Here is a 27,348-nt window from a genome sequence, read left to right as displayed (position 1 = left end):
ATCTAAAATGTGGAGAAGGTCATCCAGGGACACTCACCTACCCCCAAAGCCTTCATGGCTAAAAGGACCCCAGAACTCAGATTCGGCATTAGAGATTTTACTTCGGAGGTTCTCAGGGGACTGTGTGTGGCCTGCCCAAGAGTTTTTTAAATTGGGATTAGCTACCAACAATAACACATTGAGAGATTTCAACTAAAAAACCCAGATTTCCAGTTTCTCTTGAAAAACCTGAAACTCTGGCAGACTGGGGCAGGTTATAGGGGTCGAGCCTTTCCACCAACCCTCACTTTCCCTACCCACCCATCGCCACCTCTCGGGGTGTTAGGGTTTAAATACTGTCCTTATGCCGCCCGCCTGGTATGCGCAGGTATCCGGGTTTGAAACTCTTGGTCTCAATATTCTCTTGCTTTTGCTTTTACGAAAAACAGGGACCCGCCCAGAATCATATGGCAAACTAGTGGCACAGCAGACGGGAGCGCGGGACTCCGTCCTCCTTGGTCGGGAGGTGGAGGAACGAGTATCAGGCGGCGGGCGAAATGACCCCTTAAGCGGAGAGAGGAGGTGGGTCTCTATCGGCCCCGCCCCGCCCCGCCCCAAGGGGGAGAGGCCCCACCCCCAGCCCTTAAACCGCGACCCGCCTCCCGCGAGCTGACTCCGCAGCCCAAGCCCGGGGCGGGGAGAACCGAACGCGGCTGCCTCGGGACCCCGGATCCCAGGACCCCATCGGGCCGGCCGGCCCACCCCGCCCGGTTCCTGCTGCTGCTGCCGCCGCCCGGTGAGTGTCTACCGGAACGGGGCGCTGCGGGCGGAGACGGCGGACGCCGTGGGGCGGGCTATGCAAAGCGCCGATCACGCGCGCGAACTACCCCCCGTCGCGCGGACAGGCACTCAGGACGGACACGCGACCCCCAGCCTCGCACAATCACCCGGACTGACCGGGGTCCAAGGCGGACGGGCCCCATGCACCCCCTGCCCGCGCCCGACTTGCCCCCTCCTCGGGCAGCCCAGGATAGCCCTACGACCGCGCGCGCCCGCGCGCGCGCGTAAAGGCTCACCGGCCGGTAGCCGGCAGGGCTGTGAGCAGACAAAATAAACACCCCCTCCCTCGCTTCCTCCTCCCACGGCTGGGCCCTCCGGCATGACCAGTTTTATGAATCAAACCCCTTTGAGGGGATAGTCAAGCCATGGTCTTGGTTACTTTTACCTCCTGGAGTGGGACAGTCTGGTTCTGGGCCTGGAGCCCCTGTGCAGATCTGTAGATTGGCCACCTGGGGGTACTGAGGGCCCTTGTCACCATACCTGGGGCCCACAGGTATGCAGCTTTGGGGAGGACTGGGGATGGCTAGGAGGTATCCGATGCCCCCTGGGGGGCAGGGAACAGATCTTGGCTGGCTGGGGCCCTTCCTTTTCCAGATATTAGGGTGCCCCAGCTCTGCCTCTGCCAACCACAGGGCTTTGCTTGGGCTATGAACCCAATGGCCAGGAGCCAGCTTAGTCCTTTGTGTCCCTGGGCTGGCAGCTCTGGGGCCTGAGGGCTGCTGAGGTCCCCTGTGGTCACTGGCAGGCCAGGCGTTTGGTGCCAACCATTCCGCCTTGCCCCCATTTGTTAAAGATTACCACACCAGGGTCACTGACTGCCTCTCCTGCTGGGGCCCAGGGGTGGAGTCTGCAAGGTGGGAAGGAGGGTCCCCGTGTCTCCCTGCTTGCCTTTTGCACCAAGGGCAGGTGAGGTTCTGGAAGAGGCACCAGGACCCAGAGCCCTCCTCTCCAGGGCAAAAGCTTATGGGGCTGGGACACTGCACTAAATTTCAAAGGTTCCTTCCTGCTAGGCTGGACTTTGGGTGTTGAAGGCAAAGAAGGGTAGCTGGGTAGATGCCCCAGAGGGCACTGAAGTCCAATATGGGCCCAGCTGTTGGCAAGGCCCAAAAGGGATAAGGCAGGCGTGTGGGGGGATGGGAGAGAAGTCCCCTGAGTTGGCTGTCTTCTCCCAGGGGAATCAGCCCCCGGAGCTTCTGTAAACAGAGTGTCAGAGGCAGGAAGAGGGCTCTGGTAATGTGCAGCCCAGCTGGATTCCCTCCAGACCATTATCTGGCCCAGGGAGGGAGGATGAGCACACACGTGCCAGACAGGGGGCCCGGGCACTGGCTGTCCCCACCTCCCCCAGCTGCATACTGAAACAGCTACTCTGGGACCTGGGGGTCCGGAAGGTCAGATGTGGTCAGTGGGGGACTGGTGTCGCAGGGCATCTGCTGGGACTCTGACAATGAGGAAAGGGAAGTGAACATGACTAGCCCCTCAGATACTGCCCCGACCTGTGTTCTCCCTCAGAAGCCTCTGTGGCAGGCAGGGAGATGCCCTGGGCAGGGTCCACAGTTTCCGGTTCCCATTCCTGACATCCTCATTCCCCACAGCCCTGGGGGAGCTGGAGCAAGTCCCAGGTAAAGAGGGTTGAGTCCTCATGGGGTCTTGTAAGTGGACCCTTCCCCTGAGCTGGGCAGGTCCTGGGAAAAGGAAAGTGGGGTCTCAGCTGCCCCCAGGAGGCAGCTCCCACCTCAGAAAGCCAGCCAGCCAGTCCCCCTTGGAGACCAGAGAGAAGGCTAGGTGAGCCTGTCCCACAGAAGCATCCCTGACCATCTACAGGCCCTGAGCTCTCGGGAAGGGCATCAATGCCACTGAACGGGGTTAGTGGCCCCTCCCGTAGCCCCCTCAGCTCCCCTTAGAGTCCCTCCCTGAGCCAGGGAGCCCAAGGCTCTCTGCTGCCAAGAAAACCAGCTCCCCTCACTGCTGTGGAATTTGCAAGAGTTCTTGGAGAAGGGGGAGGGAAGGAGGGAGTGTGTGTGTGTGTGTGTGTGTGTGTGTGTGTGTGTGTGAGCACGGCCCAGTGGGCGTGTGTCTGGCGTGGGCATGTGTTTGCGCGCGCGTGACTGGAACAAGGCTATGTTTGGGGGCGGGCTGGGGTGCTGCAGGAGTCTGAGTGCACCGCAGGCAGACAGGGGCTCAGCCTTCCTCCTTTTATCGGTTTCCACATTCCAGAGTCAGCCGGATTGCTTTCCTTCAGCTGGCTGGGCCGCCTGGCTGGCCAGGCCCTCAGGCCTCCCCCACTTTTCCTCATTCCAGCCTCCCTGGGTATGAAGAGGCTGAAGCAGGCTCCCTCGAGCCGCCGTGGTTTGGGGGGATAGAGACAGGCAAGGGGCCAGTTCTCCAGGTTGGGGACAGTCCCCCCAACCAGTCTCCTCCAGGGGAATGCAATAAGGCTGACATTCCTCTGCGGCTGCCTGAGAGATTTAATTAAAGAGGGAGGAGAGAGCTGGCTTGCACTGAGAAGGGGCTGGGGCTGAGGCGGTCACTGGGGCCCCTACTGGCCCTGGGCCTGGATGGGCAGCGGTAAGAACTGAGAGACCCGGGTTGGGGAGCCGGGTTGCGGCTCCCCTGAACAGCTCACAGACCCCAGGAGGGGCCAGTTTTGCCGCAAGGGAACTGAGGACCCCGGGCATGGCAAGAGTGAGAAGGGCAAAGATCCCTTCAGGGCCACTTCCTTCTCGGTCCCAGACAACCTGGGCCCAGCTGGCTTGAGCTGGTGGCCTCCCTTGGTGACTAAGGTCTTCCTCTGGCAAATCCATGGTTAATTGCAGGGTTAGGGCCTTACTTGATGGATGCTTGGCCCTGGGTGGGGACAGGACAGCTAGGAGGCCCTAGGTCTGACTGAGCCTAGCCCCTGTGGCATCACACCCGCGCGTGCCGATGGTGGCATCTGGACTGGCCCATTTCTAGTTGGGCCACAGCCACCAAATAGCTCCTGGGGAAGCAGGTGTCCTCTCCCAACAGAGTGGCACCTCTTCCGACTGAGATGACATATCTCGCCGCCCTGAGGGCCCACTTGGGCAGAAGGGCTTTAGTCACCAGTCTCCCAGTCCTGGGCTGACAGGTCTGGTGGCTGCCAAGTCACCCACGGTGCCACTGAAGGCACCCATTTGGGGCCAGGCAGCTCCTGCCTGGGAGGAAATAGGAGGGGAGAAAAGGGCCCAGCTCCTGCTCTTTTGGCACGCCCAACTAACCACACCTGCTGGCGACCCGGACCCCTACTTGGACATCCAGACTGTCCCCCTTTGCAATCTTCTGCCCCAAGCTCTGAGCCCTGAAGGGGAGACTCACTGCAGGAGCTTCTCCAAAATGCAGCTCTGCCTGGGCCTTATCCAATTGGCAAGGAGTGGAGAGGCCCTCAGGAACTTCCCAAAGCTTCCCGGGAGAATGTGATGTGTACCTGGGGTTGAGAAACCCCTGGGGTTAAAGGTGGGAGACAGAAAGACAGCGAGGGAAGGGAACTGGATGAGGTCACAAAGTGGTGCCTTGGGCTTCACGTGCAGAATGAGCAGAGCCAACTGCAGCAGAAGGTAGAGTAAGGGAGAGGAACCAAGACCAGTAGGGACTCCCGGCTTCATGACATGATAGGACCAGACTGCGGTCTCCAACCTCACCTTGTCCCCTTCCTCTGAGAGCCTAGGACGGAGACCCCAACCTCTCTGCTCTGCTGTGCCCCAGGAGTGGGGAGATGGGCGGATCCAGCCTCGGCTCTGAGTCTCCTCAGACACGTCAGCGAAACCGGAGCCAGCCATCCTGGCCGCCGGCATGGTCCCCGCCTGCCTGGGGGGGTGGGGTTGGCAGACTCCTGGGCTGGGCTGCTGCCAGGCCTGGCCGGCAGGCCTTAGCCCAGGGGTGGGGGTGGGGGGCACTGGGAGCCAGAGGCCCGGAGCCTCAGGGTCAGTCCTGCAGCACCAGACCCCTGCACCCACGCCACAGTTTCTGGCCCAGGAAGGGTTTGTGTTGGCCTCGTCTGTCCGACCCTATGTCCCCAGCAGCCAGGCATGTGGCCTTCCCCAGGAGCAGTGAGATGCGCAGTCTTGGCTCTGATGTGGTCCCCCAGATGCCTGGGGGTCCCATCCACTCACTAGCACCTGCCTGACCCAGGGCCCATGTGTGACTGGGCGCCTCCAGATGTCCCCCACACTCAGATGTGGGTGAGGGCCCCAGGGTCCCACTGTGAGCGGAGGAGGGGTTCCTTACTCATTGAGCCTCTCCCTCCGCTCCCTTCGCCTACTCCCAGGTCATACGCTCAGGGGGGCTGGCCAAAGCACAGCCCACTCCCCCGCCCCCTTCCAGAACCAAATATACTCCTTGTCAGGCTACTCTCTCCAGCTCCTATTCTCCCACACTGAGGATGAAGGCCAGCCTCCACGAGGAGGCCTTGCCCTGGGCTCAGGGGGCCTCCTGTCTGGGCGGAAAGTGCCACGAAGCCCCTCCCACACCATGCCATCCTCCCCCTGTATGTGCAAAGGCAGGACTCAGGTTTTACGGTAACACCTTCAGTAGCTGATGTTGACTGACCACTTAGCTCGCGCTCCGAGTACAAACCAAACAGCCCAGCGATCAGGCACTATAACCGGGAACCACCCCCCACCGGCCCTTCACAGCCAGGAGGGAGGTGAAGGGTGGAGAGGCATGACTGCCATGCCACCAGGCTGGGATCGCAGGCAGTGGGACCTTAAGAAGCCCTATCCCAGTAACTGTCCCCTGGAGGGCAGCACCGTCAGCAGCAGGAGCCTGGGCCTCAGTTTCCTGCCTCTTCCCACCACACCACGGTGGGCCAGGCCAAGGCGAGGAGGCTGCAGGGGGCAGGTGAAAGAGAGATGACCTGGACCCTTTGCCCTCCTACTCCCACGGCCCCCCAAGCCCCAGGGCTGCCTCCAGGAGACTCTCCACATCCTTTGCAGAGGGAGAGGTCCCACCTCTCTGCCTTGGGTCAGCAGATCAGGTATCAAAGCCCAGGCCAGGCCTCTGGTCCTTCAGGATTGCTGGAGCTGCAGTAGCCAGGCCAGCCATGAGCTCCATGAGACACCACACCCCCAGTGCACACACACAGCAGAACGGGCCCAGGCAGGCGGAATCGCCCCCACAACTTGTTAAAAGAACTCCCCCACTTAAAAACAAACAGAACAACACAACACTACAAGCCCAGGTGCTCAGAACAACTCCAGAGAGTGAGGCAGGGCAAGTGAGAAACTGAGGCCCAGAATCGGAAAGGGACATGGGAAGCGATTTAGGGGCAAATTTGGGCCCAAATTCAGGCCTCTATGTCCTGTTGCCCTGCCGCACCCTGTCCCATGACTGGCCTTCCCCTTCTGGGTCCCCTTCTGGGAGCTATGCGATCTGCTCTTGGTGCCAGGAGAGCCCATGGCAGAGCCCCTGGAGCTGCCGGCATCCGGCTTCTCATTTGCTAAAGCCCCAGGGCTGACTCCTTGCTCTGGCCCAGGTGCTCACCCTGGCATCCCAGCAGGTGGGAAGTGGGTTAGCTGCTGCCTGCTGGGGTCTCCCCCGCCCAGGATGCCAGTCGCTCTTTTTCTGACCCAGCCCCTGCTCCCCACAGACTCAGCCAGATGGCCACCCTGTGGCTGGACAGACCTACAGCTCCCCCAAGATGACTTAATGTATTAAAGTCATGGAGCGAAGCCCAGAGCTCCCACATCAGTCCCTCCTCAGTGTAGAGTGGGGAACGCCCCCCAGTGCGCACCCTGGGCCCCCAAGGGCCACGCAGGGCTGTTCAGTTTTAAGCACTCCCGGTCCTAGAATGTGTGACTCTGAAACGCCTGGGGAGACACTGAAGAAAGCAAGGCTCTGAGAGAAAGCCACTGTCTGTGGCCTCAGAATTGCGATGCCCCGGGCCCAGGCTGCCAGGAGTGTGAACTCTTAACTATGACCTTATACGTAGCCCAGGGGGAGCTGAAGCCACAGGGGTAGCCACGTGTAGGGTCCCCTCCCACCTTGGAGCCTGGCTGCGCCCTTCCTGACCCTGCCTGCCCCGCTGGGAGGCTGATTCAGGGGAAGGCGGCTCACCCCACATGTGGACGTGGGGGGCGGGGGGCGCTCACAGCCCACATCTGGAGGCCAGGCCACACCCGCTGCCTTCTGAGTCAGTGAGGGTGGAGTGGGTCCCCCTGCGGGAAAAGGCCGGGTGTGGTGCACGCAGCCCCCTTGGGGTGGTGCCGGCAGGGCTGGAGGGGCACAAGGCCTTCCAGGTCCCAGTCTTAGCTTCCCTCTGACGTTCAGTTAGAGGCTCTGCCCCACCGTTCACTCAGCAAAGATGAGCTAAGCATGCTCTGGGACACAAGGGAGCAGACAGGCATGACAGCAAGGGAAGGGGCACCAGCTGGGGGTCGGGGTGCCCTCCCTGGCTGGCCTCTGAAGGGTCGTCTTCAGTGAACAAGTGAGGGGCAGAGGGTGATCGGCCTGCTTCCCTGGCAAAGGGGACCCTGCAGGCGGGCAGGGCCTGTGCAGGCCCAACCTGGGTAGTCTAGTCTAGTCTCCCTGCTGACTTGTCGCATCTCTCCTGGGACCACCTGCCCGTCCTCTGCCTCACACTTCAAGGGGCCTGTGTTCCTGGGGGAGGAGCCTGAGGGATGGCAGCCGGGCGGAACACAGGCTCGGCTGAGGGGGCCGTGTTACCTGCCATGGCCTGATGGCTGGCAGGCATGGGGGAAGGGGAGGCCGGGTCCCAGCACAAAAGGCCCTTGTGTGAGCAGAAGGCGCCTGGAGAGGAGTGCCGGCCTCTTGGGGACTCTAGGCGCCTGGAGAGTGGGGACTGCTGCTAGGGTGGCCCCTGGGCTCCCCCAGGAGCCTGAAATGCCCCCATTCTGTCTTAAGCAGTTCCAGCTACAAGCTGGAGTCCCGAGCAGCTGAGAGAGCTGCCCCCACATCAGCAGGGCAGGACCATCACAGGCTTCGGGCCCAGCTGCACCTGGACATGGTTAAGGACCTAGGCTCCGGCTCGGATTTCCTTGCAGTGGGAAGGCAGCAAGTCACTACACCTTCTGGAACCCCCTTCTCTTCTGTCACCTGGGAGCAGTGAGAATAGTTTCCACCTGCCATGGCTGTGCGGGGCACCCCACGAGAGGACTGGAAATGCAGGGAGCTTGCATGGGAGAGGAGCTGCCGCCCCTCTCAGTACTCAGGCCAGAGTGGACCCCAAAAAATGGTAGACAGACCAGTCCGCAGAAAGTTTCTAGCCCCAGCACTGACTCTGAGGTCACCCCATACCCAGTGTCCCTCAGTGTGCCCCCCTGGGTAAGCCTAGGGAGACCAGGAGCCCCCCACCTCTGAATCTGTCATCACACCTCAGAGATGGGGATCTTAAAACCAGGGCTCCCTGCCTCCCTGCTCCCTACCCCACAGGAGGACACCTGCCAATGGCTCAGACCCTCCTCTGCCCCCTCCCTTGGAACATTCCCCCTAGCCACATCCTGGAGGGGCCCTCAGCTCCCATACTGGGCAGGTCTGACTTCACAAGTGGAAAAACACCGATCCCATAGTTTCCATGTGAAGTCTTCCCGCTGCGGTCTCCTCACTCGGAGGACACAGAGCGTGGCGGCAGGGGCCGGCGGCCCGGGGCAGCCAGCTTCTCTGCTTACGCGCTGGCTGCCAGCCCCTTCTCTCGCAGATGCTGCGGGGAGGGGCTGCTGCTCTAAGACCCACGGGGCTCCCTCCTCGCCTGTCCACCTCAGTGGAGATTTGCGGGGGGGATGGGACTTGAAGGGAGGGCACAGAGCCTGATGCTTTCAGACCACGTGTTTTCTCTGAGCTGCAGACACAAGAGGGCTGGAGTGAAGGAGATGGCAGCTTTTGTGGTCACTGAGTATTTGGGGGCCGGCCTCTCTCTGCACGCATCAGCCCACTGAGCCCTGGTGACAGCGCAGGAAGTAGCAACTGATAGCGTAATGAAGTCATGTGAGGGCTCAGAGTCACTCGGTGAGGGGCCGATGGGGCTGGGACAAGAACAGGGCCGGGGCACTGGGGACCTGACTCATAACTACTGTGCACTCTTGGACTTGGAGGAAGGGAATGGTGAAGGGGGCTGGGAATTCCCTTCTTGGTCCTTCCCCAGCGTGGCTGTCCCCTGGGCCCCTGACTCATGGTCTCCTGCCTCTCTCTCTCTCTCCCCTCTGCTCCCAGGAACCAGAAGATGTGCTCCAGAATCCCCCTGCGCCTGCTGCTGCCGCTGCTGCTGCTGGCCCCAGAGCCTGGGGTGTGGGGCTGCCCATCTGGCTGCCAGTGCAACCAGCCACAGACGGTCTTTTGCACCGCCCGGCAGGGAACCACTGTGCCCCGCGACGTGCCACCCGACACAGCGGGCCTGTACGTCTTCGAGAACGGCATCACCACGCTCGATGCAGGCAGCTTTGCCAGCCTGCCGGGGCTGCAGCTCCTGGACCTGTCGCAAAACCAAATCGCCAGCCTGCCCAGCGGGGTCTTTCAGCCGCTCGCCAACCTCAGCAACCTGGACCTGACGGCCAACAGGCTTCGCGAGATCACCAACGAGACCTTCCATGGTCTGCGGCGCCTGGAGCGCCTCTACTTGGGCAAGAACCGCATCCGCCACATCCAGCCCGGGGCCTTTGACACGCTCGATGGCCTCCTGGAGCTCAAGCTGCAGGACAACGACTTGCGGGCACTGCCCCCGTTGCACCTGCCGCGCCTGCTGCTGCTTGACCTCAGTCACAACAGCCTCCCGGCACTGGAGCCTGGCACCCTGGACACGGCCAACGTGGAGGCACTGCGGCTGGCTGGCCTGGGGCTGCGGCGGCTGGATGAGGGGCTCTTCAGCCGCTTGCGCAACCTCCATGACCTGGACGTGTCTGACAACCAGCTGGAGCGCGTGCCACCCGCCATCCGGGGCCTTCGGGGCCTGACGCGCCTGCGGCTAGCGGGCAACACCCGCATTGCCCAGCTGCGGCCCGAGGGCCTGGCTGGCCTGGTGGCCTTGCAGGAGCTGGACCTGAGCAACCTGAGCCTGCAGGCCCTCCCGCACGAGCTGTCGGGCCTCTTGCCCCGCCTGCGGCTCCTGGCAGCCGCCCGCAACCCCTTCAACTGCGTCTGCCCCCTAAGCTGGTTTGGGCCTTGGCTACGGGACAGCCACGTGGCACTGGCCAGTCCAGAGGAGACACGCTGCCACTTCCCGCCCAAGAATGCTGGCCGACTGCTCCTAGACCTCGAGTATGCGGACTTTGGCTGCCCTGCCACCACCACCACAGCCACGGCACCCACCACAAAGCCCGAGGTGTGGGGGCCCACCTTCTCCCCTTCCAGTCCGGCCCCCACCTGGCTCAGCCCGACGGAGCTGGTCACGGAGGCCCCCAGCCTGCCCCCTGCAGCCCCGCCCACGGTGCGGCCTCCATCCCGGCCCCAGGACTGCCCGGCCTCCATTTGTCTCAATGGCGGCACCTGTCACCTGGGGGTGCAGGGGCACCTGGAGTGCCTGTGCCCTGAGCTCTTTGTGGGCCTGTACTGCGAGAGCCGCGTGCGGCAGGGGCTTCCGGCCAGCCCGGCCCCGGCCACGCTGCAGCCGCCGCAGCCCCCGGCCCTGGGCATCGAGCCAGCCAGCCCCACTTCCCTGCGCGTGGGGCTGCGGCGCTACCTGCAGGGCAGTGCCCTGCAGCTCAGAAGCCTCCGCCTCACCTACCGCAACCTGTCGGGCCCCGACAAGCGGCCCGTGACGCTCCGCCTGCCCGCTTCCCTTGCCGAGTACACGGTCACCCAGCTGCGGCCCAACGCCACCTACTCCATCTGCGTCAGGCCTCTGGGCGTCGGGCGAGTGCCGGAGGGCGAAGAGGCCTGTGGGGAGGCCCGCACACCCCCCGCCAGCCGCTCCAACCACGCGCCTGTCACCCAGGCCCGGGAGGGCAACCTGCCGCTCCTCATCGCGCCCGCCCTGGCGGCCGTGCTCCTGGCCGCGCTGGCGGCCGTGGGGGCGGCCTACTGCGTGCGGCGGGGGCGGGCGGCGGCGGCTGCGCACGGCAAAGCACAGCTGGGACCCGGCACTGGGCCCCTGGAGCTGGAGGGCGTGAAGGCCCCCTTGGAGCCGGGCCCCAAGGCGACTGAGGTCGGTGGGGAGGCCCCACCCAGCGGGCCCGAGTGTGAGGTGCCACTCATGGGCTACGCCGGGCCCAGCCCCCAGGGGCCCCTCCCCGCCAAGCCCTACATCTAAGCCTGGGAGCAACGAAGCTGCGAGGCCGGGCTCTCAGCCCCGCTGGGACCCGCCGGCGCCCTCCTGCGGCCAGACCGAGGAAGTTCTCAGATCCCTACCGGGGGACACAGCAGGGTGGGCACTGTGTGACCACAGCAAGACCCAGCCCCTCCGTCTCCTCATCCATGAGATCCTGGGACCCAGGTGACCACCTCGAAGGTGCCTCCAGCCTGCGTGCCTATGAGGAGGGCGTCTGCCCTGTCCTCTGCAACGTACAACCCCTGGGGAAAGGTGGGGCGTGCCCTGCCGTGTGCTGGTAACACAGGCCCAGGGCTGCCAGGGCCCCCCCTCCCAGGGAGACTCTGGGGGCCAGTGAAGGAAGCCCCCAGAAAGACAGCAGAGGAAGAGTGGGGCTGGGGATGGGGCGTAGGGCCAGCCTCAGCCCCAAGGAGCAAAGGAACAAAAGAAACTGGAAGGACAGACACTTTAGGAACATGTTTTGCTTTGATTTTTAAAAATATATTTATGAGATTCTTTCCCATTTATTCTGGGAAAATGTTTTTCAAACTCAGAGACAAGGACTTTGGTTTTTGTAAGACAAACAATGATATGAAGGCCTTTTGTACGAAAAATAAAAGATAAAGTGAGTCTGTTTCTCTAGCGTAGCCCAGGGTACCTGGGCTGGGTGGAGGGAGGGTGGGCATAAAGGGCTAACTCTCTTTGGGGGAAGTGCCCTCTCCCCAGTGGGCACTAGGCCCTGATCAGCAGCCCCTGGGCTTAGGAGGGCTTCCCGACCATGCCAGGAAGGGTGGCCCTTCCAGGTACCCTGCGCTGGGCTATGTCTGCCCAGCCTCAATCAGAGTGCCTGGTGCAGCCTCTCAGCTGAGACTGGTATGCAGGTGGGAGCAGAGCTGGGAGCTGAGCACCTTCTAACCTCGGAGAAGAGGGACACGGGGGCGGCCTCACCCCACCCAGGCCCAGTGGTCTGCCAGCAGGAACTGTAGTGCTCCTGGGAAACTGGGGAAGCCTCGTGGCAGAAAAAGGCCAAGAGGGTCCCCAAGCAGCCCTCCTTGGGGAAGGGCCTGATAGGCATTTCACTGTCTACCTTCATCTGTGAAGGCCCTGCAGGCCCCCACAGATGGTGGTGAGCCAGGCAGAGCACACAGCTCAGCCCTCCCTGCAGTTCTGGGCTCAGGCTAGGAAACCCTGCTCCCGGCCTCTTGCTCCAGCAGCAAAGAGGGGTCTTAGTGGAGGGTCAGCACAGATTCTGAATGACAGAAACTCTCTGTCAGAGTGGAGAGAAAGGGCCAAGCCAGGGCTGTTAGGGGCAGATGGCTCAGGGACAGGACCAAAGGTCTGAGGCTGGCTTGCAAAGGCCTGATGGCCCTGTGATGCCCCTTTACTCTCTGCACTTGGGATGTGCCAGGCTTTCCAGAAACCCCGGAAGTGGGAGTGTTTTCCAGGAAGGCCATAGACTATATGGGGGCAGGGCCAGGGATGCAGGACTGCAGCTCTGGCCTGGCCTGGGTGCTGGGAGCTGGGAAACAAGAGCGCTAGCACAGCACCTTCTCCCATGACCCTGAGACGGGAGGCAAAGGGGGCCCTGGGGCCACAGAGAGGCGTGGTGAGCACTAAGCAAACCTCCCGGAGGCCCCATCCTGGGTCCCCTCTGTGGGTCACGGCCCCTGGGCCCCATCAGCCTCGCCCTGCATGGAAGGCGGCTGCTCAGCCAGGCCTGGGGAGCAGGCCCTGTGGCTCAGGGCATTGATGTCAGCGCCGAGTCAGGCCCAGCCACGCGAGGCTCTGGATTCAATTAGCGGCTGCTGAGGGTTCTGGCACGGGAAGGGAGGAGGTAGGTGGTGGGTCGTGGCGGGCAGAGGATGGTGGCAGTGAGCCTGGGTGGGGCCCCTTCTTCCTGAGGCAGCGGTGGGCCAGGTGGATTTCCTGTGAGCCTGGGTCCCATTAGGGGAGCGGCTATGGCAAGGCCTGCCCTCCCCCTCGGCAGCCCTGTCAAAGGGGCCATTGTGGGCCTGTGGGCTGCTGCTGAACACAGCATTGGCTGTTGCATAAATGTTTTCATTGCAAAGCCAAACCTGGCCTAGTGGGATGGTAGGGGGTGGGGTGGGGAGGCGGGACCCAAAGATGGGCTGAAGATCACTCCAGCTCTCCCAGAAAGGGTATCACATCAGATCAGGGGCTGGGGGAGTGGAGGGAGGCCCAGGGGCAGAGTGGAGACCAAGCCAAGGCAATCCCAGGGCCCCAGGGCAGGGTCCAGGGACAGATGTGGAGAGATGCCAGTGGGATTTTGGGTCCTTGCTGCCGCAGGCCCTGTGCCACATGGACTCATTAACGCCCAGCAAATGTCCTACAGTGAGAAGCACCGGCTGGGAGAGGTGAGCCAGCAGCTTGTTCAGGGCAGGCAGGGATAGGATCCCGACAAAGGCACCCTGGCCCAGTCCCTGCGCTGCCAGCCATGCAGGCCTCCAGGAGACGGGTGGGGCCGCCATGAAGAGCAGAAGCTCTCTGGTGTGAAGCCCCAGAGACTGAACCCCAGCCTCCGCCCTGCGCGGACTGGCTGCTGTGGTGACCTCAGCAGATAATGAACTTCTCTGGCCTCAGACGCCTCTTGTGGATCACGAGGAGATGTGTCCCCCTTTGCCTGGCGCCCGTGATGGGTCCAGCTGACCTTTCACCCATCCAGAAGCATCGCCCCGAGACAGTGTTTCCGTGCCTCCCAGTCTACAGCAGGAGCTGCTCCCTCAGTGCCAGGCCTACCCTGCCACTTACCCTCCCACCTCCACCCTGCCCAGAGCTTGGCTTCGCGGACAGGCCCCTGATGCCTTGCTCTTCCAACCATGCCATGTCTCCTCTGAGGGAGCCTTGCTCCACGGACCATGGGGATGAGCAGGGAGGAGGACCCAGGTGGGAGCCATGACAGAAGCCTCTGGGAGGGTCGGCCCTGGGCGTTCCCTGGGAGATAACAGGGAGAGGTGTGTGCCTGATCCTCGGCCCCCTCTAGCTTTTAAAAGAACACTCCCTGTTCTGCTCAAATTAAGAGGGAAAATCTGTAAAACAGAGAAGAAATTGAAGGGGTACAGTGGAACTCCGTGGCTGTCCCCGCATCTGACACCCGGCATGCTTCCCATCTACAGTCCAGATCACTGAGCAGAGCTGACACCCAGGGGAGCCCGAGGGGTTCCACCACCACACAGGGCTGGAGAGTCCCCACTCCCCTGCCAAGGGTGTGGCCTGGCAGGGCAGGGGCCAGGCCTGGGGGATGGAGGGGGTGGGACACGGGTCTGGCCACCCATCTGGGAGTGATTTGAGAAATTCCAGGCCCTGCTGGCCCTGCGAAGCTATTCTTAACTGCTGTAATTACAGGGTCAGCCTTGGCCAGTGGCACCATGGGGTCTGGGCATCGTTAACTCCTCCAGGGGCCAAGCTGGGGATGAGCAGGGGCTGCTCTGTGGTGGAGGGGGACCCATCAGGGGCCAGGGGTGGAGCCTGGAAGGCAGGAAGTGGTGGGAGGAGGAGCACTTGATGACCAACCCTGGGTCCCCTCTCCAGGCTGGGCCAGCTCCCTCCGTTTGCGGGGGAGCCGGGTAGGGAAGAGATGGCCTGGCCTGGGGAGGTGTGGAGGATGAGATACGAATGCAGCATCAGGCCCAGGGGCTCTTATTCTTTCAACAAAGGGGCCCCTTGTGTCTGCCCCCTCCAAATCCCCAGGGCCCAGAGTAAGCAGAGGCCTTGCACTATGTAGTTCGAAAGCACTGGATCTCACTCAGCTTTGCTTTCCTCATCAGCAAAATGGGCCTCACCAGCCCCCCAACCTCTCTCGGGTTTGTAAGAAGTGATGGGAGTGGAGGGTCACTGCCACCGTTAGCCCTTCTCTGGCAGATGCCCTGGCAAGAATTCTTATGGCAGTCAGGCTTCTGTGCCCTCAAACATGGTCCACGCGATTCCCAGAGCTTAGACAGATCACTAGGTCTTCTGTGACTCAGTTTCTCCAGCCATGAAATGGAAGGGGAAAGGGCTGGACAGACAGCCAAGAATGAAAACCCTCTCCTGGTTCTAACCTTCATAGGTCCCTGCCTGGGGAGCAGGTGGGGTTCCCAGAAAGCCCCTCCAACACTTGTGACTGAGCAGGGCAGAGGCTTCTGAAAAGGAACCAGGCCCCCAGCTCCTCCTACCCAAGCCAGGATGGTCCCTCACTCCCAGCGCCTGTTTCCTCAGCTGTGATATGGGGAGTCATCTCTGACAGCCTCCTGTGCCTAAGCCACAGGGAGCCCAGGCCCCCTGCACAGAGCTGGCTTGGCCAGTCCCCACGGCTCCATCACAGACCCCCCTGCACACACTTCCAGGAGGATGGAAAACTGAGAGGCACTTGCAGTCCCAAGCCACTTGGGCACACCCACCCCCCCACCACACCCACAACCACCAGAGACAGGCGTGTGGCCAGGGCTGAGGAGGTTCCATAAAGCCTGTCAGTCCAAGGCCTGCCTCCCTCTGTCCCTTGTGCCTGCAAGCTTGCCAGCCCGTCTGTCCCCATGTCACCCCATGTCCACCCTGCCATCTACTGAAGCTTTGGTCTCCTTGACCCTCGGCACCGCCAAAATGGCCCCAGCAAAATCAAATACGTTCCCACACTTCCCACCCATATGTCTGCCAGGTCACAGTCCCTGCCCTGACACTCTGAAAGCCTGCATGAGCAAGGGCCCCTGCTGTGGCTGGGGACCGGGTGGGATGGGGTCAGGAAGTTCCTCTGCTCGGGCAGAGTGGCCTCGCCCCCACAGGCCTGCTGGAGGAGCCTTGAAGGGCCACGACCGGGTTTCTTCTGCAAGACCTCGCAGACGAGCTTGAGCCTCCGACCACTTGGGTGATGAGCCCCTCACTGACAAGGTCTGGGCCGGGCCAGGCAGTGCCACCCGCTTGGGCCCCTCCACTCCACAGGTGGCCTTGCCATGGCACAGCAGAGGCCCTCACCCCGAGTGTCCACTATAGGCTTCAAGACATCATTCATGCCCTTGACCCTCCCTCAAGCCCAGCCCCAGTGTGCCAGCTGCTCCTACCCGGGCGAGGTGTCCAGGCTGAGGGAGGCGAGGGCGCTGGAGAAGTGCCGGGTGTCCCAGAGCTTCACTTCCCGCTCCCGCATCTGCATGGAGGGGGCAAAGAGGGGCTCAGAAGGGCCCATCCCTCATCCCCCTGGGCTCCCTGGGAAGCCAGCATCTCAGGACACAGCCTGGCACAAGGGCACTTGGCCCAGAGCAGCCCTTGGAGGGTGGGGGGGAAATGAGTCATGCCAGGGAGGGAGAGTTTGGGTTTTCATGTCCTGCCCCTTTAAGGACCCCTAGGTGACAAGGGACACGGGGGCGGTTCTGTCCATGGACTCCTGGGAGTGGTGGGGGCAGGCTGCCACAGTTCCCAGGGTCAGGCTTAGCTATTGCGAATGGAATCTGCCAGTTTTCAGCAGCTGGAGGTCCCCTGGGGCTCTGAGACCCGGCCGCACACAGGGCCGTATATGGACAGGCCTAGAGCTGGCTGGACACCCCTCACCTCCCAGTGGGCCTCATCCCTACCCTCTGGGTGTGGGTGCCCAGCCCATCTGGGAGGAGCCCTACCTGGTTGAAGCCAGTGGACACAAGTTGCTCCTGGGTGCCCGTCCACGCCAGCCGACCATCCTTGCTGTTCCTGTGGGCCTCCGTACTCTGGAGGAGACAAAAGATGGCGCTGCGCCGCTGGGGCCTCCTGGGGTGGGCCACCTGCCTGAGAGCCCCACGGAGGGCAGAAGGGGCCAGGGTGGTGAGCCCCAGCGGCTGGGGGACAGGGGAGGCCTAGTGTCATGACACGATGGACCCCAGCTTCACCTTGGCTGAGGACAGCACCGCACCCAGAGGGCTGACCTGGCACCAGGCTTAGGCTCAGTGCCCCTCTTCCAAAGGGGACAGTAGGGACTGCCTGGTCACAGGGCCAGGGCTCAGGGTGGCAGCACACCCTTGTCCTTCCAGGAATCCCAGAGGAGGCACTCAGTGGCCAGTCGTTATCCCCAAGTTCTGGGGATCCCCATGCTTTCAGAGACCCTCATTTGTGAGTGGGGCTCACGTTCACAGGGCTATCCAAGGACCGACTGACACTACACACGAGAGGGACTGGCTGACTGCAGATCACGGGAGTGTGAGCATCACGGCCACCTCCTGACTGCCAGGGCCTGGGGAGAGGGCCTGGTGCCAAGCTCTATGGAATGGTCCCCGGAGAGGGCAAATAAGTGCCCCTCCTCGCTTTCCCCCAGTACGGGAGCTGCCAGCACGAAGGCTTCCTGAGCCCAGGGAGAAGAGGCGAGTTCATACGATAGGCGGCCCCGTCCCCAGGGCCCGGGGTGGGGAGGAGAGCCCAAGGAGCAGAGGGGGCCCAGAGGAAATGCAAACAGCTCCCTCCCAGTCACCTCGGCCCCTGGAGCCTGAGACCAAAGACCCTGTTACCAAAAATAGCTCACCCCAAACTGTGGCCAGCTTCCTCCAAGCTTCCCACGATCTCCTTGGGAATGAATGAGGGAGGGAGGTAGCCTGGGAGGAGCTGGCCCAGCGTCCCCTCCCCAGCCCGCGGAGGCGGACCCCAGTGTGGGAGACCCTGGAATGGCCCATGTTGTTCAAGGGGCTTTTCTCACTGCTCCCCTCCCCACTCGGCAGCCGGCACAGGAAGTCAAGGCTGCAGCCTGAGAACCAGGGCCCCACACCCCGCTCTACATACGAGGGGCTGTGGGGCCAGAGCTAGGTCAGCCATGCCCTGACACCCTAGAGGCAGTGGTGTCACACAGGCCCTCCCTTTCACTGGCGTGCAAATATCCCAGGCGCAGAGCAAACCAGACCGCTGGCAAAGCGTCATGTGTCACTCATTCGTGCACCAGACCTTGCGAGGTCTCCCCAGGCCAAGCCCCATGCTAGGGGCCACGGTGGGGCAGGTGGTTCTCGGATGCTTCTCTGATGGATGGTCACGTCAGTGGGTGACGCGGGACTGCTCAATCATAATACGAATGTTCGAGCAGCGTTCTCTGCTAGGCACTGGGAATATGTGAAAGTAGAGAGGGTCCCCCGCCTCACTGAACACACAAGCTGGGAGACGGAGCTGAACCAAAGAGAAATCCCTATGTCCCTGCACGTTATTGTAAGTGCCAGGAAGTGAAGGTTAGGGGCCGCGGCTCTGGGTGAAAAGCTGCCTGGTGACTGACGGCCTCCCCCGCCTCTGTGCCTGTTCCCTCAGCTGGAGAAGGAGCCGTGTAACGGGACCACCCTCGGAGAGCTGCTGTGGGAAGGGTTAACACTGGTGAACGCCCAGGGCTTGTCTGGCACATACCCCATATACATTTTCTTAAAAAGCCTGATAACGGAGTACAATAAAAGTATAATAGAGGGAAGGAAATTAAGGTGACATGTGAGCGAAGGCAGGAAGGATCAGCAGGTGTGAGCCAGGCAAGGGGGCCAGCACCTGTGATGAGTGGGGACCTGGGACCTGGGTGAGCAAAGAGGCCAGGGCCACTGCAGGGGGCAGGAGGCGAGGGAGAGGAGTTGCCCCCAAGCCTGCAGGGCATGCAGGCTGCAATGAAGCATTTTTCATTCAGTAGCACAGATCAGGGACAGAATCGACCTTGGCCTGTCTCCCATCTTCCTATTTTACACATGGAGAAACCAGAGGCTCAAGGAGAAGACACCTGCCTCAAGTCACCTAGTAAGACAGCTGTCAGCTCTCTGAGCCCCCTGCCCCCTGTGGGCTGGGTGATTGTTCTGTGTTTGTGTGACAGGGACCTGAGGTGACAACAGATGAGGAGACTGAGCAGCAGGTAAAAGCCAGCAGAGCTGGGACCAGGAGGGGCCCCAGGTCCCAGCTGCCTCCTACCACACACCCCTGGATGAGCTCACACCAGGGGACCCAGGCTGCCCACAGGGTGGTGATGGGCAGGGCATTGGTCTCTGAGGACACTGAAGGCACCAAGGAAGCTGAGATGAGGCAGGAGCTCAGCCTGGGCCCAGCATGCCCACTGTCGGCACACTTGGCTCAGTGTGCCCGGGAGCCACAGGAGACCCTATGGAATGGGGCTGGGTTGGCCTGGGGCTGGGTTGGCCACTGACCACCTTCTCCTTCCTCTGTCCCCAGATCATTAAAATGATTTGTATTTTATTTTTTAATTTTTTTTAAAGATTTTATTTATTTATTTGACAGAGAGAGATCACAAGTAGGCAGAGAGGCAGGCAGACAGAAAGGAAGGGAAGCAGGCCCCGCGCTGAGCAGAGAGCCCCATGTGGGACTCGATCCCAGGACCCTGAGATCACGACCCGAGCCGAAGGCAGCGGCTCAACCCACTGAGCCACCCAGGTGCCCCTGATTTGTATTTTAAAACTGACAAGTTCTTCTTCCCTGACCTGAGCAGGACTCAGGGAGGAGGAGCCCTCTCGCCAGATGCCCAAATTCTCATTCTCCGGAGCAGAGGAGAGGTTTGGCTGGAACTCGGGCAGTCTGCCACCCCGAAATCCCAGCTCTGTCACAGGAGGCTCTAGGGGAAACTGCTGGTGGTAATCCCCGAGGCCTGCAGGCCAGGCCTTGGGCTTTCCCCCCTCACAGGGGTGGCCTTTGTCCCAACAAGCAGCAGAGCACCTTGCCCAGGGAGAAGTCCCTCAGTCCCCTCCTGTCTCCCCAACACCTGGCCCCAAGGAGAGAACAGGAGGGGCCGACTGCCCAGCACAGGGGCGCCAGGAACAGGCACATACCCGGCATTCCAGCTGCGGTACAGCCAAGTCCCCCCTCTGTCGCCAAGGCAACGCTTGCTGTATGGGGCAGGGCAGCTGCAGGAGCAGCGCAGGGCCCCGAGGACCTTCTCTGGTGTAAGACCCCCGCCACCCACTCATGCCCCTCCTCGGCCAGGCTCAGGTCTACCAGCCCATGCCAGAGGTCAGATGGCTGACCCGAGGGCAGTGCTGAAGTCTCACAGCTCCCTGGACACCCCTTCAGCCATAGGCTGCTCCATCCCTGGCACACCCACAGCTTCAGGCCTTGGCCACCCCCACCCAGGCTCCCAACAGTGAAGGGGTTGCAGTGTCCAACAGATAAGCCCGCCTAGGCTGCCCTGCTGTGCCCCTAGGACAGAAATGACCAAAGGGCCAGATTTATAGGACAATCATGAATGTGGAAAAAGATTGTGTGTGCCAAGGGCTCAGGATATAATAAATGGTCATAAATGCAATCTAGATATAAGGTGGGGGATGGGGAACAGGAGGGAGTTGCTCAAGCATCTCCCAACCCAAGCTCAGGTCACCCGGGGCCCAAAAACGACAGCAGGGGGAGGACTCCCCAGGGTGCCCCACCCAGCTTCCAGGCTGTAGTGACAGCCTCTAGTGCATCCTCCCTTGACCCCCCTCAGCTGCACCCCCCTCTCTAGTGGGGAAGAAGGATCTCAAAAGAAGGCACTCCCAGAAGGTCTCTCCCCTGAGCGGGCCCCTCAGCTCACACCGACCCTGGCCGCCAGCAGCGGTTTTCCTAATAGAAGCCAGGTGTGGGCCAGATGCCCTGGGCGGAAGTGGGGGGCAGGGCCACGAGGAGGGCAGCATTCCAGGCCCTGCTGCCCCCGCACCAGCACCAGCGGCAGAGCCCAGGCAGCATCCCAGCAGCTGGGAGGGGGTAGGAGCCACCCACGCTCTTCCCAGGTCTCCTTGGCCCAGAAGCCCCATTCAGGGGGGCTCCCTCCTGAACCAGATCCTCTCCCCCTTCTTCTAGAAACTTGGAGCCCTTTGGACGGCAGCCACTCGGTCTCCACCTCGGCACCATCACTGTCTACCCCACCACCACTTGCTGGAAGAGGCGGCAAGAAAGGAAGAAAATGTTCAGGCCAGGGGAGCTGGCCCCATACAATGCCCAGCTGGGGCAAGAATGGGGTACCATGCGTGGTGCCCCGGGGCTCTGAGAAAGCTGGAGGTGGAGGGCCTCAACCTCCCTCCTGCAACCTGGGATGCCCCCTTCCGAGCAGAGGCTTGGAGGTCAAACACGGAAAACTCTAGTGGGGCGCACTGCTCATACCCCACTGTCCTGGGACATGGACAGGCGCCACCCCCAGCCACTGGGCCAAGCTCCCCGGGAAGCAGGGCCACGGTGGGCTGGAATGGGGGTGGGGAGTGTTGAAACCACGCCTGGCAGGCTTGGTCAATACAGGACCTCCTTTTGGTCTTTGGCCGGTCAGAAATAGAACCAACTAGGCTACCGTGGGCAAAAAGTCGCTGTGGCCTACGCGACGGGGATCCTGTGTGTGCGTGTGTGAAGGCACATGCTAAAGGTATGGGGGCAAGGCCCCACACCCCTCGCTACTGCTGACCAGGTTTAGGCTGGTGAATGGCCCTTGACCCCAGGTAGGGAACAAATCCTAGAGATGGAGACAGGGTGTCTGGGAAGGGCCTGGGTTTCGCTGGGGAGCTCTTCCCCTGATCTTTACCTTCCTCAGTAAAGAAGCCTCCTCACCTTCAAGAAGAAGTTTTCAAAACTGTAAACCCGCTTATATTACTTTCTGCTTAAAACTCTCTTAACGGCTTCCCATAGCACCAGTGACAGGCCCTTCACCACATGCCTGGTACTGAGCTGATGTCGAATGAATGAATGATTCCCCAGTGGCTCAGTGGCTGTAGCATGAACCCAGAACCCATCACCCACTCAGCACTCAAAAGGCCCCAGGCACCCCAAGCACTATCACCGACAGAAACCAAACATGCTCAGTGCCTGGGTCCCCCAGACCCCAAGTACAGAATGAAGGTCCATTGGCTGTGAGGCTGGAAGGGTACGGGGTGGGCGGCTGTGTCTTTCTGGTTCCTCCAAGGCTGGCCTCTGCCAACTGTGCCAGGATAAGCAGGGAGGCATGAGGGTCTCAAGGAAGAAGAGGAAGCTGGAATCTCAGATTAGCTTCCTAAAGCCACAGGACGCCTCCACTAAGGCCTGTGGACAGCCAGGATGCGCCCTTTCCTGTGATCCAAGCCAGGTCCTCTCAGGACCCAAAACATGTTTCCCAGAAAGAACTTTTGGTAGCAGGAGCCCACTCCAGGTAACCCCTACACACCCATCAGGCCTGGGCCAGGGGCATGGGGTGTGGCAGAATCTCTGCTAAGAGGCAGAGCCTACCCCCACCTATACCTGCTGGAGCCACTAGAGCCTCAGCCCAACCCCCAGCCCACACAACTCACCTGGGAGGCCCCTGGCTTTGTTCTAGGGTCAAAGATCCGCAGCTGCTTGTCCTGGAAAAGAAGAGAGGAGTAGAGAGTGTACTTGGGACAGGTAGGGTCCTTAGAGGCCAGCCTCTCTCCCCTACCCAAAGGCCCTGATGGCCCCACCTCCTAGTACACAGGGCTGCCATCACGCACCAGGTGACCCCTCTCCAGGCTGGCTCCTACTTCTCACTGCAGGGGGCAGGCCCCCTTTCCTGCCCCAGTCACCCACACTAGAGAACTCAGATACAGGAGTTCACATTTGCTGAGCACCTACAATGCGCCAGGCCTACTACACGCATGATCTTTCCCCATCTTTCCAGCCACCTTATGAAGTGGTGCTATCACCATGACCCCGTCACAGATGGAGAAAATGAGGCCCAGAACCAAACTCTAGACTACCAGCTGGTAGATGCCTGGCCCTGCGTTCAGCTCAGCCCAGAGGAGCACAAAAGATGATGTCATTTCTACACCTAAAGAACATGGTGACTAACCAGGATAGCAAGTTTACACATCCCAACCATCACTCGTCATACAGCTACTGACTCAGATTACCTAAGGCTGGAGACAGGAATAGGTAAGACATATACATATACACATACACATACAAATATATATATATACACACACCAAATGAAGTGCCCATACCATGCAGAAGGACTCTATTCCCTTGGAGTAGTGGGTGTGCCTGTGCAGAAATGTACACGCATAAAGGACTGGGGAGAAGGGGGGCAGAATTTATATCCACTGACTACTTACAGGCTTGGCCATGACCAATCGTTAAGTGCTACAGGGACGGTGGAGAATAACGCGGATGGTGTGATTCTGCTGCGGCAAAAGTAAACAAGGATCTCTATTTGACCACATTCCTGTAGCTTTTGCAAGTTTGCTGAGCAAGGAGAAAGGCCTTGAACAGCATGGGTTGTGTGTTAGTGCTGGGGACGGGGAAGGTGGGAGGTGATCAGCTCTTCTTCTTTTCATCTTAGCACAGTTCCACTTTGCTGCATTCAGCGTGGACTCATATTTTCATATTTTGAAAAACAACGACCCAGCAAGGAACAATCGGAATTTGAAATGAAAAACACAGTACCACTTACACCAGCACGAAAAAATGCGAAATGCTTAGCTATAAATCTAACAAAATACGTACAAGATCTATGGGAAGGATATTACAAACCTCTGATGAAAAGAGTCAAAGAACTAAACAAACAAGAAAGTCCATGTCCATGGATAGGAATATAATCAGTAATCAGTAATGTCAAAACGTCCCTTCTTCCCAAGTTGATCTACAGATTCAACAAAATCCCAGTGAAAACTCCACCAAGTTATTTTGTGGTTATGGATGAACGGATTCTAAAGTGTATATGGACAGGCAGAAAATGCACAGTCAACACAATCCTGAAGAAGACCAAGTCGAAGGACAGACAGGGCCCGACTTTATTCTAAAGCTCTGCTAACCAAGACAGTATAGTGCTGGCGTAAGGACAAGAGATCAAAAGAAGAGGACAGCCCAGAGCCAGAACTCCACAAATACAATCAGCCAATATTTGACAAAGAAGTGAAAGCAATACGTTTGAGAAAGGACGGTCTTTTCAACAAATGGTACTAGAAAAACTCCACATCCACATCCAAAAGGATGAATCCACACAGAGACTTTACATCTTTTACAGAAGTCAACTCGAAAGGGATCACAGACCTACCTGTAAAATACAAACCTATAAAAGCTCTAGGAGATAATACAGGAGAAACTCTGGGTGACCCTGGATTTGGCAAGGGTTATCTATTTACTTTTAATTCACTTTCTTTCCTTTCTCTTTTTTTAAAGCTTTTTTTTTTTTTTTTTTTTTTTTGAGAGAGAGAGAGAAAGAAAGAGTGCTTGCAAGCAAGCTGGGTAGGGGCAGAAAGGGACCAACATGGAGGCGGAATGAATCCCAGGCAGACTCCGCACTGAGCAGAGTAGAACCTGACATGGAACTCTGTCTTCCAACCCTGAGATCATGACCTGAACCGAAACCAAGTAATGGACACTTAACCAATGGAGCCACCCAGGTGTCCCTGGCAAGAACTTCCAATATTTTTAATTTTTTAAAAGATTTTATTTATTTATTTGAAAATAAGAGAGAGCACGAAAAGGAGAATGAGGGAGAAGCAGACTCCCTGCTGAGCAGAGAGCCTGATATGGGACTCAATCCCGGGACTCCAGGATCATGACCTGAGCTGAAGGCAGTCTCTTAACCAAATGAGACACCCAGGCGCCTGGCAAGGACTTTTTAGATACAACACTGAAAGTATGACCTGTGAAAGATAAAACTGGATTTCATTAAAATCATACACTTCTGGTCCACAGAGACACTGTTAAAACAATGAAAAGACAAGCCACAGACTGGGAGAAAATACTTGCAGGCACGTATCTGAGAGAAGACTTGTATCCCAAATATACAAAGAACATTTAAAACTCAAAAATAAGAAAACAACCCAATTAAAAAAGTGGGCAAAATGGGGTGCCTGGGTGGCTCAGTGGATTAAGCCTCTGCCTTTGGTTCAGGACATGATCCCAGGGTCCTGGGATCGAGCCCTGCATGGGGCTCTCTGCTCAGCGGTGAGCCTGTTTCCCCCTTCTCTCTCTGCCTGCCTCTCTACCTACTTGTGATCTCTCTCTCTCTGTCAAATAAATTAAATAAAGTCTTTTTTTTAAAAAAGTGGTTAAAAGACCTGAATGAACACCCCACCAAAAAAGACACACAAAATGAAAAGTGAACACATGAGAGATGTTTAATATCACATCTCATAGGGAATTATAAACTTAAACAACAGTGAATTACCACGCCACACCTATTAGAATGGCTAAAATTTTTTAAAATGGTATCATCAGGGGACGCCTGGGTGGCTCAGTTGGTTGGACGACTGCCTTCGGCTCAGGTCATGATCCTGGAGTCCTGGGATTGAGTCCCGCATCAGGCTCCCAGCTCCATGGGGAGTCTGCTTCTCTCTCTGACCTTCTCCTCGTTAATGCTCTCTCTCACTGTCTCTCTCTCAAGTAAATAAATAAAATCTTTTAAAAAAAATGGTATCATCAGATGCTGGCAAGATTACGGAGAAACAGAAACTCTTATTTGCTGATTGGAATACAAATGGAACAGCAACTTTAGAAGCCAGCCTGGCAGCTTCTTATAAAGCCAGAAATACTCTTGGGCCGCCTGGGTGGCTCAGTCGGTTAAGCGTCTGCCTTCAGCTCAGCTCATGATCTCAGGGTCTTGGGATCCAGTCCTGCATGGAGCCCCACATTAAGCCCCCCGTCAAGCCCCGCCTCAGGCTCCACGCTCAGTGGGGAGTCCGCTTGCCTCTCTCCTTCTGCCTTTTCCCTGCGCTTGTATGAGCACACTCGTGCTCTCTCTCTCTCAAACAAAATATTTTAAAAGGAACTTATGCCCGTATAAATGTTTAGGACACTTTTAAAGTTGCAAAGAAGTGGAAGCCATCAGCACGTCCCTCAACAGCAGAAAAGATCAGCTGTGGTGCATTCACACAATGGAATACTGTGCAGTGATAAAGAGAAGGACTAAGAGGCCAAACCATAAAACTTCTAGAAGAAGGCCTAGGTAAAGAGCTTCACGATGTCAGATTTGGTAATGATTTCCTGCACAGGACAGTAAAAGCACAGGGAACAAAAGCAAAAACAGACAAGCGGGACTACAACAAACTTAACTTTTGTTCCTCAAAGGATGCAATCAGCAGAGTTAAGAGTCATCCAAAGGGAATGGAGAAGAGGTCGGCAGATCATGTCTCGATAAGGGATTAGTATCCAGAACAAACGAAGAATTCGTACAGCCACAAAAAAGTTAAATAGCTCACTTTAAAAAACGGGCAAAGGACTTGAACAGATAATTCTCCAAAGGTAGACCAATGGCCAAGAAATATACAAAAAGATGTTTACCATCACTAATCGTCAGAGGAACGCAAAGTAAAACCACAACGGATGATCACCTCACACCCGTTAGAATGGGCCCTGTCAAAAACTCAGGAAACAAGCATTGGCGAGGACCTGGAAAAGTGGGAACCCTCATGGTACAGCCACTGTGGAAAACAATGTGAGAGTTCCTCAAGAAAGTAAAAATAGAATTCCCTTATGACCCGGCAATTCCACTGTGAGTACCTCCCCCAGGGAAGTAAAAAGAGGGTCACGTTATCATTCACAGCACTCACGGCAGCGTTCTGCACAACGGCTGACAGACGGGGGCCACTCGAGTGTCCTCTGACAGAGGAGTGCGCAAACACATGTACGGGGGAATATTATACAGCCGGGAAAAAGTTCCCATCCCATGCCACAACACAGATGAACCTGGAGGACATTTTGGTAAATGACACCAGCCAGTCACAAAAAGACGAATAGTATATGGGTCCGCCTATGGGAGGTGTCTAAGCAGGTCCACATCACAGATATGGAGTGGAGAATGGTGCTTACTGAAGGCGGGGGCTGGGGGGTGGCAAAGGGAAGCTGTTGTTTAATGGGTGTGGGTATGGGGTTTCAGTTCAGGAGATCTGCTGCACAGCAATGTAAGTAAACTTCACCTAACTGTCTACTTAAAAAGGGTTAAGACGGTAGGGGCGCCTGGGTGGCTCAGTGGGTTGAGGCCTCTGCCTTCGGCTCAGGTCATGATCCCAGGGTCCTGGGATCGAGCCTCACATCGGGCTCTCTGCTCGGCAGGGAACCTGCTTTCTCCTCTCTCTCTCTGCCTGCCTCTCTGCCTACTTGTGATCTCTGTCTGTCAAATGAATAAATAAAATCTTTAAAAAAAAAAAAAGGGTTAAGACAGTAAATTTTATGATATGTTTTTTACCACCATAAAGAAACAGCCGCCAGCCCACCAAAAGACAGGAAACGCCCATAAATGTACATTACTAAGTTAAAGACGCCAATCTGGAGAGGCTGTATGTTGTGTGATTCCAGCAGTATGACATTAGGGAAAAGGCAAATCTCACAAAGATAGCAAAGGAGTTGGTGGTTGCCAGTGGTTCGGGAGACAGAGGGAGGGATAGGGGTGAAGCCCAGGGCACTTTTAGGGCAGAGCAGCGATTCTGCACAATGTTGTCATGTGGACGGCTGATGTC

General features: G+C 58.6%; 2 protein-coding genes across 3 annotated transcripts in view; one reads left to right on the top strand and one right to left on the bottom strand.

Annotated features, from left to right (window-relative positions):
• The window catches only part of LOC101676586 (mitochondrial import inner membrane translocase subunit TIM16), a 64,857-nt gene that overhangs the window by 20,834 nt on the left and 16,675 nt on the right, over positions 1-27,348 (bottom strand). For both annotated transcript variants that reach the window (XM_004750516.3, XM_013055038.2), the window contains exons 7-9: positions 22,219-22,269; positions 16,630-16,716; positions 16,081-16,163 (exon numbers count right to left, since the gene is read on the bottom strand). In XM_004750516.3, coding sequence (XP_004750573.1) covers positions 16,081-16,163; positions 16,630-16,716; positions 22,219-22,269 — 221 coding nt within the window. The remainder of the gene's footprint in view (positions 1-16,080; positions 16,164-16,629; positions 16,717-22,218; positions 22,270-27,348) is intronic.
• On the top strand, positions 627-11,659 carry VASN (vasorin). Its single transcript, XM_004750518.3, has 2 exons — positions 627-775; positions 9,001-11,659. Exon 2 carries the CDS (start codon positions 9,011-9,013, stop codon positions 11,030-11,032), a length of 2,022 nt encoding a protein of 673 aa, XP_004750575.1. The 5' UTR covers positions 627-775; positions 9,001-9,010; the 3' UTR covers positions 11,033-11,659.

Source organism: Mustela putorius, unplaced genomic scaffold, assembly GCF_011764305.1.
Source record: "Mustela putorius furo isolate JIRA1106 unplaced genomic scaffold, ASM1176430v1.1 tig00004007_pilon_pilon_pilon, whole genome shotgun sequence".
Taxonomy (NCBI): Eukaryota; Metazoa; Chordata; class Mammalia; order Carnivora; family Mustelidae; genus Mustela; species Mustela putorius.
The sequence above is the reverse complement of the archived record's forward strand: the minus strand, read 5'-3'. Positions and strand labels throughout refer to the sequence as shown.